The sequence below is a fragment of the Phocoena phocoena genome, chromosome 12, assembly GCF_963924675.1.
Source record: "Phocoena phocoena chromosome 12, mPhoPho1.1, whole genome shotgun sequence".
Lineage (NCBI taxonomy): Eukaryota > Metazoa > Chordata > Mammalia > Artiodactyla > Phocoenidae > Phocoena > Phocoena phocoena.
The window spans coordinates 32,670,137-32,683,923 of record NC_089230.1 but is presented as its reverse complement, the minus strand read 5'-3'; the positions used below and the strand labels follow the sequence as shown (position 1 = coordinate 32,683,923).

Genomic DNA, 13,787 nt, shown 5'->3' with positions numbered 1-13,787 from the left:
AAAAGATTAAGTAAACCAATGAATCGAATATGGAAAATTATAAAGACTTAACTTGATGAACTAGAAAAGTCTATTTATGTCCCAGAATCTTATCCTTCAAAATTGTATTTGTAATTCCTTTCTTTATAAATAAAATGTCTGGGGATATTTGAGCCCTTTCAGATCATCGTGGTACCATGTAGAGTGCCCCAGTGAAATTTTACTGAATAATCATTGAAGTGCTTGACTTCATCCAGCAACAAGACTTCTGACAATCACACCTGGCTGCGAGATTCTTTGAGTCAATCTTAGTCTGTGTTCATTCATTCATTCAACAAATATATATTCAACCTCCACCATTTGTCAGATACTTTGGTGAGCACAGAAATAAAACGGTGAGCAATATAGGCAAAGTCCTTGCCTTCACAGAATTTATATTCGAGGAAGGAAGGCAGCCAAGAAAATAAGCAATAACTATAAATGGTGGCGGTGTAGGCCATACCAAAGTCTGGAACTTATAGTTGTCTAACACATGAATTGAAAGCTAATAAAACCATGGCATTGTACAAATTTGAATTAACAGTTCCTAAACTCGAATCCACAATTTTTCAAAAATGTTTTCATTTTACAGTTGACGGGTTCAAAGTAGGATTGGACCTTCTTGTAGAATTTGAATTCCGCACAACTAGAACCACTGGAGTTCTTCTGGGAATCAGCAGCCAGAAAATGGATGGAATGGGTATTGAAATGATTGCTGAAAAGGTAAGCGTCAGCAGTCTAAGCATTTCTGCGTCTCTTCACAATATTGTCGTTTACACGTAGAAAGCACTGTTTTCTTTTTAACATCTTTATTGGAGTATAATTGCTTTACAATGGTGTGTTAGTTTCTGCTTTATAACAAAGTGAATCAGCTATATGTATACATATACCCTCATATCTCCTCCCTCTTCCGTCTCCCTCCCTCCCACTCTCCCTATCCCACCCCTCTAGGTGGTCACAAAGCACCGAGCTGATCTCCCTGTGCTATGCGGCTGCTTCCCACTAACTATCTATCTGTTTTACATTTGGTAGTGTGTATATGTCCATGCTGCTCTCTCACTTCGTCCCAGCTTACCCTTCCCCCTCCCCGTGTCCTCAAGTCCATTCTCTACGTCTGCTCTATTTTGAAGCCCTGCTCTTGTCTTTGTTGGGAGAAAGCTAGATTGGATCTTTTCATCCTTCTGGATTATCTCAATTCTTGTGTGTTTTCAACACACTTATTTTGTAGACCAGTGTAAACTTTAAATGTGCTAATTCTACGGTAAGCCAACTATGCTAATAATGGCCGAAGTGGTTCTGGATCTCAAGCTAGTTACTGTGTGGTTAAGAGTAAAGTTATTCTCCTCTTTATGAATACATGCTCTATGAAGCTATCAATTCCAGTGGGGAAAAAAAGGGCTTAGATTGTCTAAAATCAGTCTTTGCCTCTTATAACAGGGTAGGCACCTCTCAGAAATGAAGATGTCTAGCTGACATATTGATTGCTCAGTTTATTTAAAAGCATCCACATACTGTTGCACAATAGAACATATTTATAATAAAGTTATATTAGTAGAATATAAAGTATTGTGCCGGTTTGCTCACAATGGATAATCTAATTCTGCCTTTTCTGTCCCTACCTGCAGTGAGATAACCAGTTTTCGTGTACTTTGTACTATAGGGCACAGGTAAAAAGAAGACGGCAAAGCAATTTCACAAGTTTCCTATTTGCCTTTGCAACAGGAATCATACTTCAGCTCACATTTCCAATCCTAGGGTGCCGTTGCCTCCCAAGAAGAAAAACCACACACTGACCTAAAATACGCTTTCCTTATCCTCCTACCTCCTTCCTCTCAGTCTTCAAACCATCCTCAAAGGCAGTAAAGCAAAAAGATCCAGGAGCACAGAGACAAAAAGGGGGAATAAGCAACACTTAATAGTTTTGACAGGAAAAAAAAAAAGTCTGGAGCTGCCGAAGAGGCAAGAGACTTTTTCTTCCCTCTTCGTTTCCTGGTGGGCGAGGAGAGGGGATTAAGAGCGCTGCTTAAAGGAGCTCCAGAGACCAGCGCGAGCCGCGGCTAACAGCGCGGACCCCAGAGACGGGCATGAGACGCTAAGGCTGCTGCTGCCACCACCCCAAGAAGCCTACATGAGAGCACAGGTCACTATCCACACCCTCCTTCCGGGGAGGCTGTGAAGCCCGCCACTGCCAGGGTCCCGGGATCCAGGGACAACTTCCCCGGGAGAATGCACGGCGCGCCTCAGGCTGGTGCAATGTCACGCCGGACTCTGCCGCCGCAGGTTCGCCCCGCACTCCGCGCCCCTCCCTCCCCCCAGCCTGAGTGAGCCAGAGCCCCCGTATCAGCGGCTCCTTTAACCCCGTCCTGTCTGAGCGAAGAACACACGCCCTCAGGCGACCTACACGCAGAGGCGGGGCCACATCCAAAGCTGAGCCCCTGGGAGCTGTGAGAACAAAGGAGAGAAAGGGAAATCCCTCCCAGCAGCCTCAGGAGCAGCGGATTAAAGCTCCGCAATCAACTTGATGTACCCTGCATCTGCGGAATACCTGAATAGACAACGAATCATCCCAAATTGAGGAGTTGGACTTTGAGAGCAAGATTTATTATTTTTTCCCCTTTTTCTCTTTTTGTGAGTGTGTATGTATATGCTTCTGTGTGAGATTTTGTCTATAGAGCTTTGCTTTCACCATTTGTCCTAGAGTTCTGTCCGTCCGTGTTTTTTGTTTTTTTTTACATTTTTAAAAAAATTTTTTTCTTAATAACTATTTTTTTATTTTAATAACTTTATTTGATTTTACCTTTATTTTATTTTCTTTTATCCTCTTTCTTTCTACTTTTTCTCCCTTTTATTCTAAGCTGTGTGGATGCAAGGCTCTTGGTGCTGCAGCCAGGAGTCAGTGCTGTGCCTCTGAAGTGGGAGAACCAACATCAGGACACTGGTCCACAAGAGACCTCCCAGCTCCACATAATATCAAACGGCAAAAATCTCCCAGATATCTCCATCTCAACACCAACACCCAGCTTCACTCAACGACCAGCAAGCTACAGTGCTGGACACCCTATGCCAAACAACTAGCAAGACAGGAACACAACCCCACCCATTAGCAGAGAGGCTGCCGAAAATCATAATAAGTCCACAGACATCCCAAAACACACCACCAGACGTGGACGTACCCACCAGAAAGACAAGCTCCAGCCTCATCCACCAGAACACAGGCACTAGTCCCCTCCACCAGGAAGCCTACACAACCTACTGAACCAACTTTAGCCACTGGGGAGAGACACCGAAAACAATGGGAACTACGAACCTGCAGCCTATGAAAAGGAGACCCCAAACACAGTAAGATAAGCAAAATGAGAAGACAGAAAACCACACAGCAGATGAAGACACAAGGTAAAAACCCACCAGACCTAACAAATGAAGAGGAAATAGGCAGTGTATCTGAAAAAGAATTCAGAATAATGATAGTAAAGATGATCCAAAATCTTGGAAATAGAATAGAGAAAATGAAAGAAACATTCACCAGGGACCTAGAAGAACTAAAGATGAAACAAGCAATGATGAACAACACAATAAATGAAATTAAAAATACTCTAGAAGGGGTCAATAGCAGAATAACTGAGGCAGAAGAACGGGTAAGTTACCTGGAAGATAAAGTAGTGGAAATAACTACTGCAGAGCAGAATAAAGAAAAAAGAATAAAAAGAACAGAGAACAGTCTCAGAGACCTCTGGGACAACATTAAATGCACCAACATTCGAATTATAGGGGTTCCACAAGAAGACAAAAAGAAAGGGACTGAGAAAATATTGGAAGAGATTATAGTTGAAGACTTCCCTAATATGGGAAAGGAAATAGTCAATCAACTCCAGGAAGCAGAGAGTGTCCCATACAGGATAAATCCAAGGAGAAACACGTCAAGACACATATTAATCAAACTGTCAAAAATTAAATACAAAGAAAACATATTAAAAGCAGCAAGGGAAAAGCAACAAATAACACACAAGGGAATCCCCATAAGGTTAATAGCTGATCTTCCAGCAGAAACTCTGCAAGCCAGAAGGGACTGGCAGGACATATTTAAAGTGATGAAGGAGGAAAACCTACAACCAAGATTACTCTACCCAGCAAGGATCTCATTCAGATTTGATGGAGAAATTAAAACCTTTACAGACAAGCAAAAGCTGAGAGAGAGTTCAGCACCACCAAACCAGCTCTACAACAAATGCTAAAGGAACTTCTCTAGGCAAGAAACACAAGAGAAGGAAAAGACCTATAATAACAAAGCCAAAACAATTAAGAAAATGGGAATGGGAACATACATTTCGATAATTACCTTAAATGTAAATGGATTAAATGCTCACACCAAAAGACACAGACTGGCTGAATGGATACAAAAACAAGACCCATATATATGCTGTCTACAAGAGACCCACTTCAGACCTAGGGACACATACAGACTGAAAGTGAGGGGATGGAAAAAGATATTCCATGCAAATGGAAACCAAAAGAAAGCTGGAGTAGCAATTCTCATATCAGACAAAATAGACTTTAAAATAAAGACTATTAGAAGAGACAAAGAAGGACAATACATAATGATCAAGGGATCGATCCAAGAAGAAGATATAACAGTTGTAAATAGTTATGCACCCAACATAGGAGCACCTCAATACATAAGGCAAATACTAACAGCCATAAAAGGGGAAACTGACAGTAACACTTTCATAGTAGGGGACTTTAACACCCCACTTTCACCAAGGGACAGATCATCCAAAATGAAAATAAATAAGGAAACACAAGCTTTAAATGATACATTAAACAAGATGGACTTAATTGATATTTATAGGACATTCCATCCAAAAACAACAGAATACACATTTTTCTCAAGTGCTCATGGAACATTCTCCAGGATAGACCATATCTTGGGTTACAAATCAAGCCTTGGTAAATTTAAGAAAATTGAAATTGTATCAAGTATCTTTTCCGACCACAATGCTATGAGACTAGATATCAATTACAGGAAATGATCTGTAAAAAATACAAACACATGGAGGCTAAACAGTACACTACTTAATAACGAAGTGATCACTGAAGACATCAAAGAGGAAATCAAAAAATACCGAGAAACAAATGACAATGGAGACACGACGACCCAAAACCTATGGGATGCAGCAAAAGCAGTTCTAAGAGGGAAGTTTATAGCAATACAATCCTACCTTAAGAAACAGGAAACATCTCAAATAAACAACCTAACCTTGCACCTAAAGCAATTAGAGAAAGAAGAACAAAAAAACCCCAAAGTTAGCAAAAGGAAAGAAATCCTAAAGATCAGTTCAGAAAGAAAGGAAAAAGAAATGAAGGAAACGGTAGCAAAGATCAATAAAACTAAAAGCTGGTTCTTTGAGAAGATAAACAAAATTGATAAACCATTAGCCAGACTCATCAAGAAAAAAAGGGAGAAGACTCAAATCAATAGAATTAGAAATGAAAAAGGAGAAGGAACAACTGACACTGCAGAAATACAAATCATCCTAAGAGACTACTACAAGCAATTCTATGCCGATCAAATGGACAACCTGGAAGAAATGGACAAATTCTTAGAAATGCACAACCTGCCAAGACTGAATCAGGAAGAAATAGAAAATATGAACAGACCAATCACAAGCACTGAAATGGAAACTATGATTAAAAATCTTCCAACAAACAAAAGCCCAGGATCAGATGGCTTCACAGGCAAATTCTATCAAACATTTAGAGAAGAGCTAACACCTATCCTTCTCAAACTCTTCCAAAATATAGTAGAGGGAGGAACACTCCCAAACTCATTCCATGAGGCCACCATCACCCTGATACCAAACCCAGACAAGGATGTCACAAAAAAGAAAACTACAGGCCAATATCACTGATGAACACAGATGCAAAACTCCTCAACAAAATACTAGCAAACAGAATCCAACAACACATTAAAAGGATCATACACCATGATCAAGTGGGGTTTATTCCAGGAATGCAAGGATTCTTCAATACATGCAAATCAATCAACGTGATACACCATATTAAGAAACTGAAGGAGAAAAACCATATGGTCATCTCTTTTGACAAAATTCAACACCCATTTATGATAAAAACCCTGCAGAAAGTAGGCATAGAGGGAACTTTCCTCAACATAATAAAGGCCATATATGACAAACCCACAGCCAACATCGTCCTCAGTGGTGAAAAACTGAAAGCATTTCCACTAAGATCAGGAACAAGACAAGGTTGGCCACTCTCACCACTCTTATTCAACATAGTTTTGGAAGTTTTAGCCACAGCAATCAGAGAAGAAAAGGAAATAAAAGGAATCCAAATCGGAAAAGAAGAAGTAAAGCTGTCACTGTTTGCAGATGACATGATACTATACATAGAGAATCCTAAAGATGCTACCAGAAAATTACTAGAGCTAATCAATGAATTTGGTAAAGTAGCAGGATACAGAATTAATGCACGGAAATCTCTGGCATTCCTATACACTAAGGATGAAAAATCTGAAAGTGAAATCAAGAAAACACTCCCATTTACCATTGCAACGAAAAGAATAAAATATCTAGGAATAAACCTACCTAAGGAGACAAAAGACCTGTATGCAGAAAATTATAAGACACTGAGGAAAGAAATTAAAGATGATACAAATAGATGGAGAGATATACCATGTCCTTCGATTGGAAGAATCAACATTGTGAAAATGACTCTACTACCTGAAGCAATCTACAGATTCAATGCAATCCCTATCTAACTACCACTGGCATTTTTCACAGAACTAGAACGAAAAATTTCACAATTTGTATGGAAACACAAAAGACCCCGAATAGCCAAAGCAATCTTGAGAACGAAAAACGGAGCTGGAGGAATCAGGCTCCCTGATTTCAGACTATACTACAAAGCTACAGTAATCAAGACAGTATGGTACTGGCACAAAAGCAGAAATATAGATCAATGGAACAGGATAGAAAGCCCAGAGATAAACCCACACAAATATGGTCACCTTATCTTTGATAAAGGAGGCAGGAATGTACAGTGGAGAAAGGACAGCCTCTTCAATAAGTGGTGCTGGGAAAACTGGACAGGTACATGTAAAAGTATGAGATTAGATCACTCCCTAACACCATACACAAAAATAAGCTCAAAATGGATTAAAGACCTAAATGTAAGGCCAGAAACTATCAAACTCTTAGAGGAAAACATAGGCAGAACGCTCTATGACATAAATCACAGCAAGATCCTTTTTGACCCACCTCCTAGAGAAATGGAAATAAAAACAAAAATAAACAAATGGGACCTAATGAAACTTCAAAGCTTTTGCACAGCAAAGGAAACCATAAACAAGACCAAAAGACAACCCTTAGAATGGGAGAAAATATTTGCAAATGAAGCAACTGACAAAGGATTAATCTCCAAAATTTACAAGCAGTTCATGCAACTCAATAAGAAAAAAAAAAACAACCCAATCCAAAAATGGGCAGAAGACCTAAATAGACATTTCTCCAAAGAAGATATACAGACTGCCAACAAACACGTGAAAGAATGCTCAACATCATTAATCATTAGAGAAATGCAAATCAAAACTACAATGAGATATCATCTCACACCAGTCAGAATGGCCATCATCAAAAAATCTACAAACAATGAATGCTGAAGAGGATGTGGAGAAAAGGGAACACTCTTGCACTGCTGGTGGGAATGTGAATTGGTACAGCCACTATGGAGACCAGTATGGAGGTTCCTTAAAAAACTACAAATAGAACTACCATATGACCCAGCAATCCCACTACCGGGCATATACCCTGAGAAAACCATAATTTAAAAAGAGTCATGTACCAAAATATTCATTGCAGCTCTATTTACAATAGCCAGGAGATGGAAACAACCTAAGTGTCCATCATCGGATGAATGGATAAAGAAGATGTGGCACATATATACAATGGAATATTACTCAGCCATAAAAAGAAACGAAATTGAGCTATTTATAATGAGGTCGATGGACCTAGAGTCTGTCATACCAATACCGTATGCTAACACATATATATGGAATTTAAGGGAAAAAATGTCATTAAAACCCTAGGGGTAAGACAGGAATAAAGACACAGACCTACTATAGAATGGACTTGAGGATATGGGGAGGGGGAAGGGTAAGCTGTGACAAAGTGAGAGAGTGGCATGGACATATATACACTACCAAACGTAAGGTAGATAGCTAGTGGGAAGCAGCGGCACAGCACAGGAGATCAGCTCGGTGCTTTGTGACCACCTAGAGGGGTGCGATAGGGAGGGTGGGAGGGAGGGAGATGCAAGAGGGAAGAGATGTGGGAACATATGTATATGTATAACTGATTCACTTTGTTATAAAGCAGAAACTAACACACCATTGTAAAGCAATTATACTCCAATAAAGATGTAAAAAATAATAATAATAATAGTTTTGCCAGATTTTCAACACACAGTTTCAATGCATCTTGTCAGTGTTGCTCTTCACCTGATTATAACCACAGTTCCCTGCAACTTGTCAGGGTGTCGAGTTCCATCACAATGCATATGGATTTCTCACCAAGCTCTTTTTATATGCCAGATTCCCTTGTTACAAATTTCACCGAATATAGCAAAATCTTAACTAATATTTACATCACTGTATAGTTTACAAACTTTTCACCTATTTACTTGCACTTTTAATCTTCTTTTTAAAACCCCTATTTCTTTTCTTTTACCTTGTCAAATGTTTTGCCAAACTGACTGTTTTTAATGTTTCAATATGTTTCTTTTCTTCATCAGCTTCAAAAGAATTCTGCAATCTCAAGTTTCAGGGCCCATTCTGTGTTACTAAAAACAGATTTTTCTCATTTAGACAAGAACTCCTAGTCTAAGTTCTTCATTGTTAAGAATTGAACTGGCCTTCTGGCTCAAAGTCTTTGGTAACTGTGACATGAAACTTGCCCCCAAATGTAATTTATGTAACTCTCAATCCTATATATAAAATAGATTCCGTGAAGGAAAAAATATACAATTAAAACATCAAAATCTTAAATTAAAAAAAAAATCATCCTTTCAAATGAATTTGTAAACCAGATTCCTAAGAACTCCCACACTCTAAAAAGATCTGTGGTAGAATTTTTCCCAGTGTATACTACATCCTTTTTTTGTCACCTGGCCTCAAATTGTATTTCACATTTTCTGAAAGCAGAGTTATTTATTACCAGCCTCGTACGTCTTGCCTATTGCTCCCAACGATGTCCGAAAGTAAAGGGCATAATTTCTGACTCCTGGTCATTAAATCTGCATTTTAATTTCTGTCAAGTTTTTTTTTAATTTAATATGCGTAAGTTATTCATTTAAAACTATTTCAGCTAATGACTTTTCTAGAGATAATTTTTACTCTGTGAACCACCATGACACCCTTCCAATGAAACCATCTGTGGCTGTTCAATTTCCTGCTTTCTAGCTTATGTTTCATGTGGACAATGGCGCCGGCCGATTCACTGCTGTCTATGATGCTGGGATCCCAGGGCATTTGTGTGACGGACAGTGGCATAAAGTCACGGCCAACAAGGTCAAGCACCGAATCGAGCTGACAGTAGATGGGAACCAGGTGGAAGCCCAGAGCCCAAATCGAGCATCTACATCCGCTGATACAAATGACCCCGTGTTTGTCGGAGGGTTCCCAGGTGAGTGTTGCCTACCCCAGCAAGAATATCTTTGCTCTGTTTTGTTAGTAGTTTTGAACACATTTATATTCTATAAATACGTTTAAGAATGTGTGCTTAAGTATACTTGCTTCCTAGCTTTAGAATCTGCTCCAATAAATAATACATTATCTGACATTTCTAGTGTGTAAAATGAGCATTTTACTTATATAAACCACATGGGACTGAACTTTTCATGATTGCCTCCAAAATTTCATTCGTGGGAGATGGAGGCTAGAGGAAATGCATTTGGCTTATAAAGATATGAGGCATTTAACAGCAATCAGGGCCAGAATCGGTGTTCTTTCTCATTTTTTAAAAATTAATATACCAGAGGAATCATTAAATGTTATGGAACTTATTTCCTCAAGTTCTGGAAATCATTGGGTTAAACACAGCTAATTTCCCCCTTAGGCTATTATAGAGTTTATATTACAAAGAAACCCAAGCACTAAATCTGCATTCCAAAATACCTCTCCAGCACATTAAATATAGCATGTGAACCACAGAGAGTTACCCAAAGTGCCTATAAACAAGAGTGCCCAACTTGATAAGAAGTAAGCTAAGAGCCTCTTAAATACTGTAGTAATACAGACTGCTGGAATGGTCTTTCAATATTTTGGCCAGAGAAACCTTTGTCCCCATTTATATAGAGCTCCTCTCCTTAACAAAACAAGCAAAGTGTATATTAAGCAGCAGTTGATGATGGAAAAGATATAGAAGTCATGGGGACCAATTCTGAGTTCCTCTTTCCAAAACTGCTCCTGGGTTTTGGAAAATATCTCCTTCTGGGAATTCCCTGGCAGTCCAGTGGTTAGGACTCTGTGCTTCCACTGTAGAGGGCATGGATTCGATCCCTGGTGGCTCAGAGAACTTAGAATCCTGCATGCCTCATGGCGCAGACAAAAAAAAAATTCGGGGATAAAAAGAAAAAGAAAATATCTCCTGCTTCAATCAGGACAAACCCCAAGGTATTATGAAGGAGGTAATATACTTCTCCATTTACAGTCTACAAAATGGGATCTTAGCACCTAGTAGGCCTGCTAAAAGAAGGGACTCTCTCCTTAAGAAGAGGAAGATTTTGTGTGAGTTCACAACAAACTTAACCATTTGGGATTTATCTTTACAATGGAAGAAAGTAATAAAGTCACCATTAAAAGTCCATGTCCTAATTCAGTACTTAAAGTATTTGATCAGTTACTTTGGTTCATTAAATAAAATTTAATAATTTTAATTCACAACTGTAAACTTGTCCCTTCCAAACCAAATTCTTCGATGTCTTCAAATGTGTAATTATAGATGTCTCCATATTTCATAATACATAACTATAAAAAAGTTGATGTTTCTCTACCAGTTTAACTGTTAGTAAAGCTAAGAACAAAATCACTAACTTTACGTAAAATAGCATTCCAATTGCATCTTAAGCCAACAGCTGACCTTGAAGCATGCTCTTAACATAGTAGCTGAATTTCAAAACTGAGCCCTCCTTGCTTGGTTTTTCAGAGGGCCTCAACCAGTTGGGCCTGACAACCAACATTCGTTTCCGAGGCTGCATCCGATCCCTAAGGCTCACCAAAGGCACGGGAAAGCCATTGGAGGTGAATTTTGTCAAGGCCCTGGAACTAAGGGGTGTTCAACCTGTATCATGCCCAGCCAACTAATAAAAATAAGTTCAACTCCAAGAAGGGTCCTCCAAAACAACCGTATCAAGTAAAACAAATGTATTTTACTTATGTATGTTATTAAAACTAATTTGTGCATGCGTATTAAATTCCTTCTGTATTCTGAGGGTGCTAATTCAGATCCCAGACTGAATTTTAATTCAAGTTCTTTCTCAAGTCCATAAATATTAAACCATTTACTGCATTCTAAATAATTGCTTGTTTTGCGTGATTTTAAGGATAAAAGGCAACTGATCATAAATTGTTGAATTTGCAACGTGCCCTGGAGTCATCTCAAGAAGAGCTCAGATGTAATTTGTGAAGGCAACACTTTTTTTACTAACTCCTATTAATACGTCTGTTATCCTTTTTCCATGTACGTCAGCTTTGGCTTTCTGTCGGGCCACTGAAAACACAGTGGGTTTCGGGTGTGTGATGGGAGGAAATGAGCTCCCTTTCCCCGTGTTTGCGAAAAGCATTAGCAAGTCATTTCCCTGATCCAGATTCATTATTGGAGGATTTAACTAGCTACATGAATGGATACCTTTTTAGGCTTAAGGTGGCGCGTATAGATCAGATTCAGGCCAGAGAGCTTAATTACTTGGTTTGTTTGTTTGATGATGATTTATAGGCTTTGGGGAGATACCAGAACCAAGCTCCAGAATGACAGTTTAGCACACATTTGATACTACAGTACTGAGGCTCTGGACTCTTTAAGTTTCCAGTGACTATCACAATTTACAGAGGAAAATCACAGACGAATAATGCTGAAACGCAGTTTTTACCTATGAGGAAACAACAAAGCTGAAACTTAAAAGGCATACACCATTGGGTCTTTTTGAGTTGCAATTTAACCTAACAAATTAATTTCCTAAAAAACTGGTGTTTTCTCCTTCTTTTACCCACTATTTCAATCATCTTCAAAGGGATCTGTGAGAAGACAGGCCTAGATTTTATTCATCAACTTAAAGAAACGTTTCATTTGCCACCTTCAGTAGAAATAGTTGTAGTCTAATAATGCTGAACATTTAAAGGAATAGATTTTCCTCACAGTGGTAATTTTAGCAAAAGAAGAATAATCATCTCTGACAGTGTTATCCACAGGGGAAAAGGAGGTGCTGTTTCTAATCAAGGAGATGGCTAACACACTCTTAGCATTTCATCACTGGCCAGTTGCTTGACCCGATTTGTCCACACAACTTCATTCTAGAGCAAGCAGTCCTCAGCCCTGGCTCCATTTTGTAATTACCAGGCAAGCTTTCAAAGAACTGGTGCCTGGTCCAGCGATTCTGATAGCCTAAGCATGAAGATTTTGAAAAAGCTTCCCAGGCAATTCTGAAGTGCCATCAGGATTGAGACCCACTGTTCTAAAGAGAAAAGTTATCCACTGTGGCAACGAAGAATTACGGAGTCATTTGAAAAATCTGCTGTTAACTTTGTCTTGGCCATTTTCACACACAGAAAAAAATAATGTAATATTGTATCTAGTTAATGCCTTTTGACCAACCTCTAAGTAATAAAGTCCTTTGAAAACCAATGTGTTTTGAAAGTGAAGGTATTACTTCTGCACTGGACACTGACATGACTTTTGGGCTTATTCTGGATAATGAATAGATAAGCAGGAATAAAGATGCTAGGCTACTAAACTAAAAGCTAATGCCATTCTTTCCTGAATCTTGAAACAAAAGATACATAAATTTGAAAGCAAAGGTACTTAATCAGCACTCCTATCAGAGTCAAGCCCTGCAGGCGTCAACTTGTACATCAGTGCCTTAGAAAGGCGTAGTTGGAAGGATTCTTTGAGATCAATAAATATAGTGATTCTTAAGTCTAGCTAGACATTAAAATTGCCTTGGGTACTTAAAAAGAAAAAAGAAAAAATCTTACATCTGAGTATCACCTAGACCTTAAAATATAATCTCTGGGTAAGGCCCTAGCATTGGTATTTTCGAAACATTTCCACTTTATTCTAATGTGATTCTAAGGCACCCAGGGAGATTTAATGGTGTGCTCAAAATCCCACATTAGTTAAGTTTACCAAAGTAGTCCCAAGAAATGGATCTGGACCCAAGCAGCTTTCACTAAATCAGGTAATTGGCTAAAGTTGTCCATACAAAATCCACATTCGAAAGTGGCTCATGAATTTGTATGGACAAAGCTTGTCCAAATTCTAAGATGAGAAATAAAGAAATGTTATGAAAAGGAAAAGTTTCTCTAACATATTTTAAACTAATTTTATACCTCAAAAAAAAACAATTTTTATTTCAAAACAAGGTAAAATGCTTTTTTCACCCAACTTTATCCCCTGTATAATGTCTTCACCTCCTGCCACCTACAGCAATCATAAAGAAAGCAGAATACTTTTCATTTGATTTTTTCTGAACACCCATTCCTA

At 38.7% G+C, this 13,787-nt stretch overlaps 1 protein-coding gene across 1 annotated transcript in view; it reads left to right on the top strand.

Annotated features, from left to right (window-relative positions):
- Nucleotides 1-11,392, top strand: part of LAMA2 (laminin subunit alpha 2) — a 450,165-nt gene extending 438,773 nt beyond the window's left edge. The window contains exons 63-65 of the mRNA XM_065888629.1: nt 611-741; nt 9,491-9,713; nt 11,235-11,392. Coding sequence (XP_065744701.1) covers nt 611-741; nt 9,491-9,713; nt 11,235-11,392 — 512 coding nt within the window. The remainder of the gene's footprint in view (nt 1-610; nt 742-9,490; nt 9,714-11,234) is intronic.
- The last annotated feature ends 2,395 nt before the right edge of the window (nt 11,393-13,787 follow it).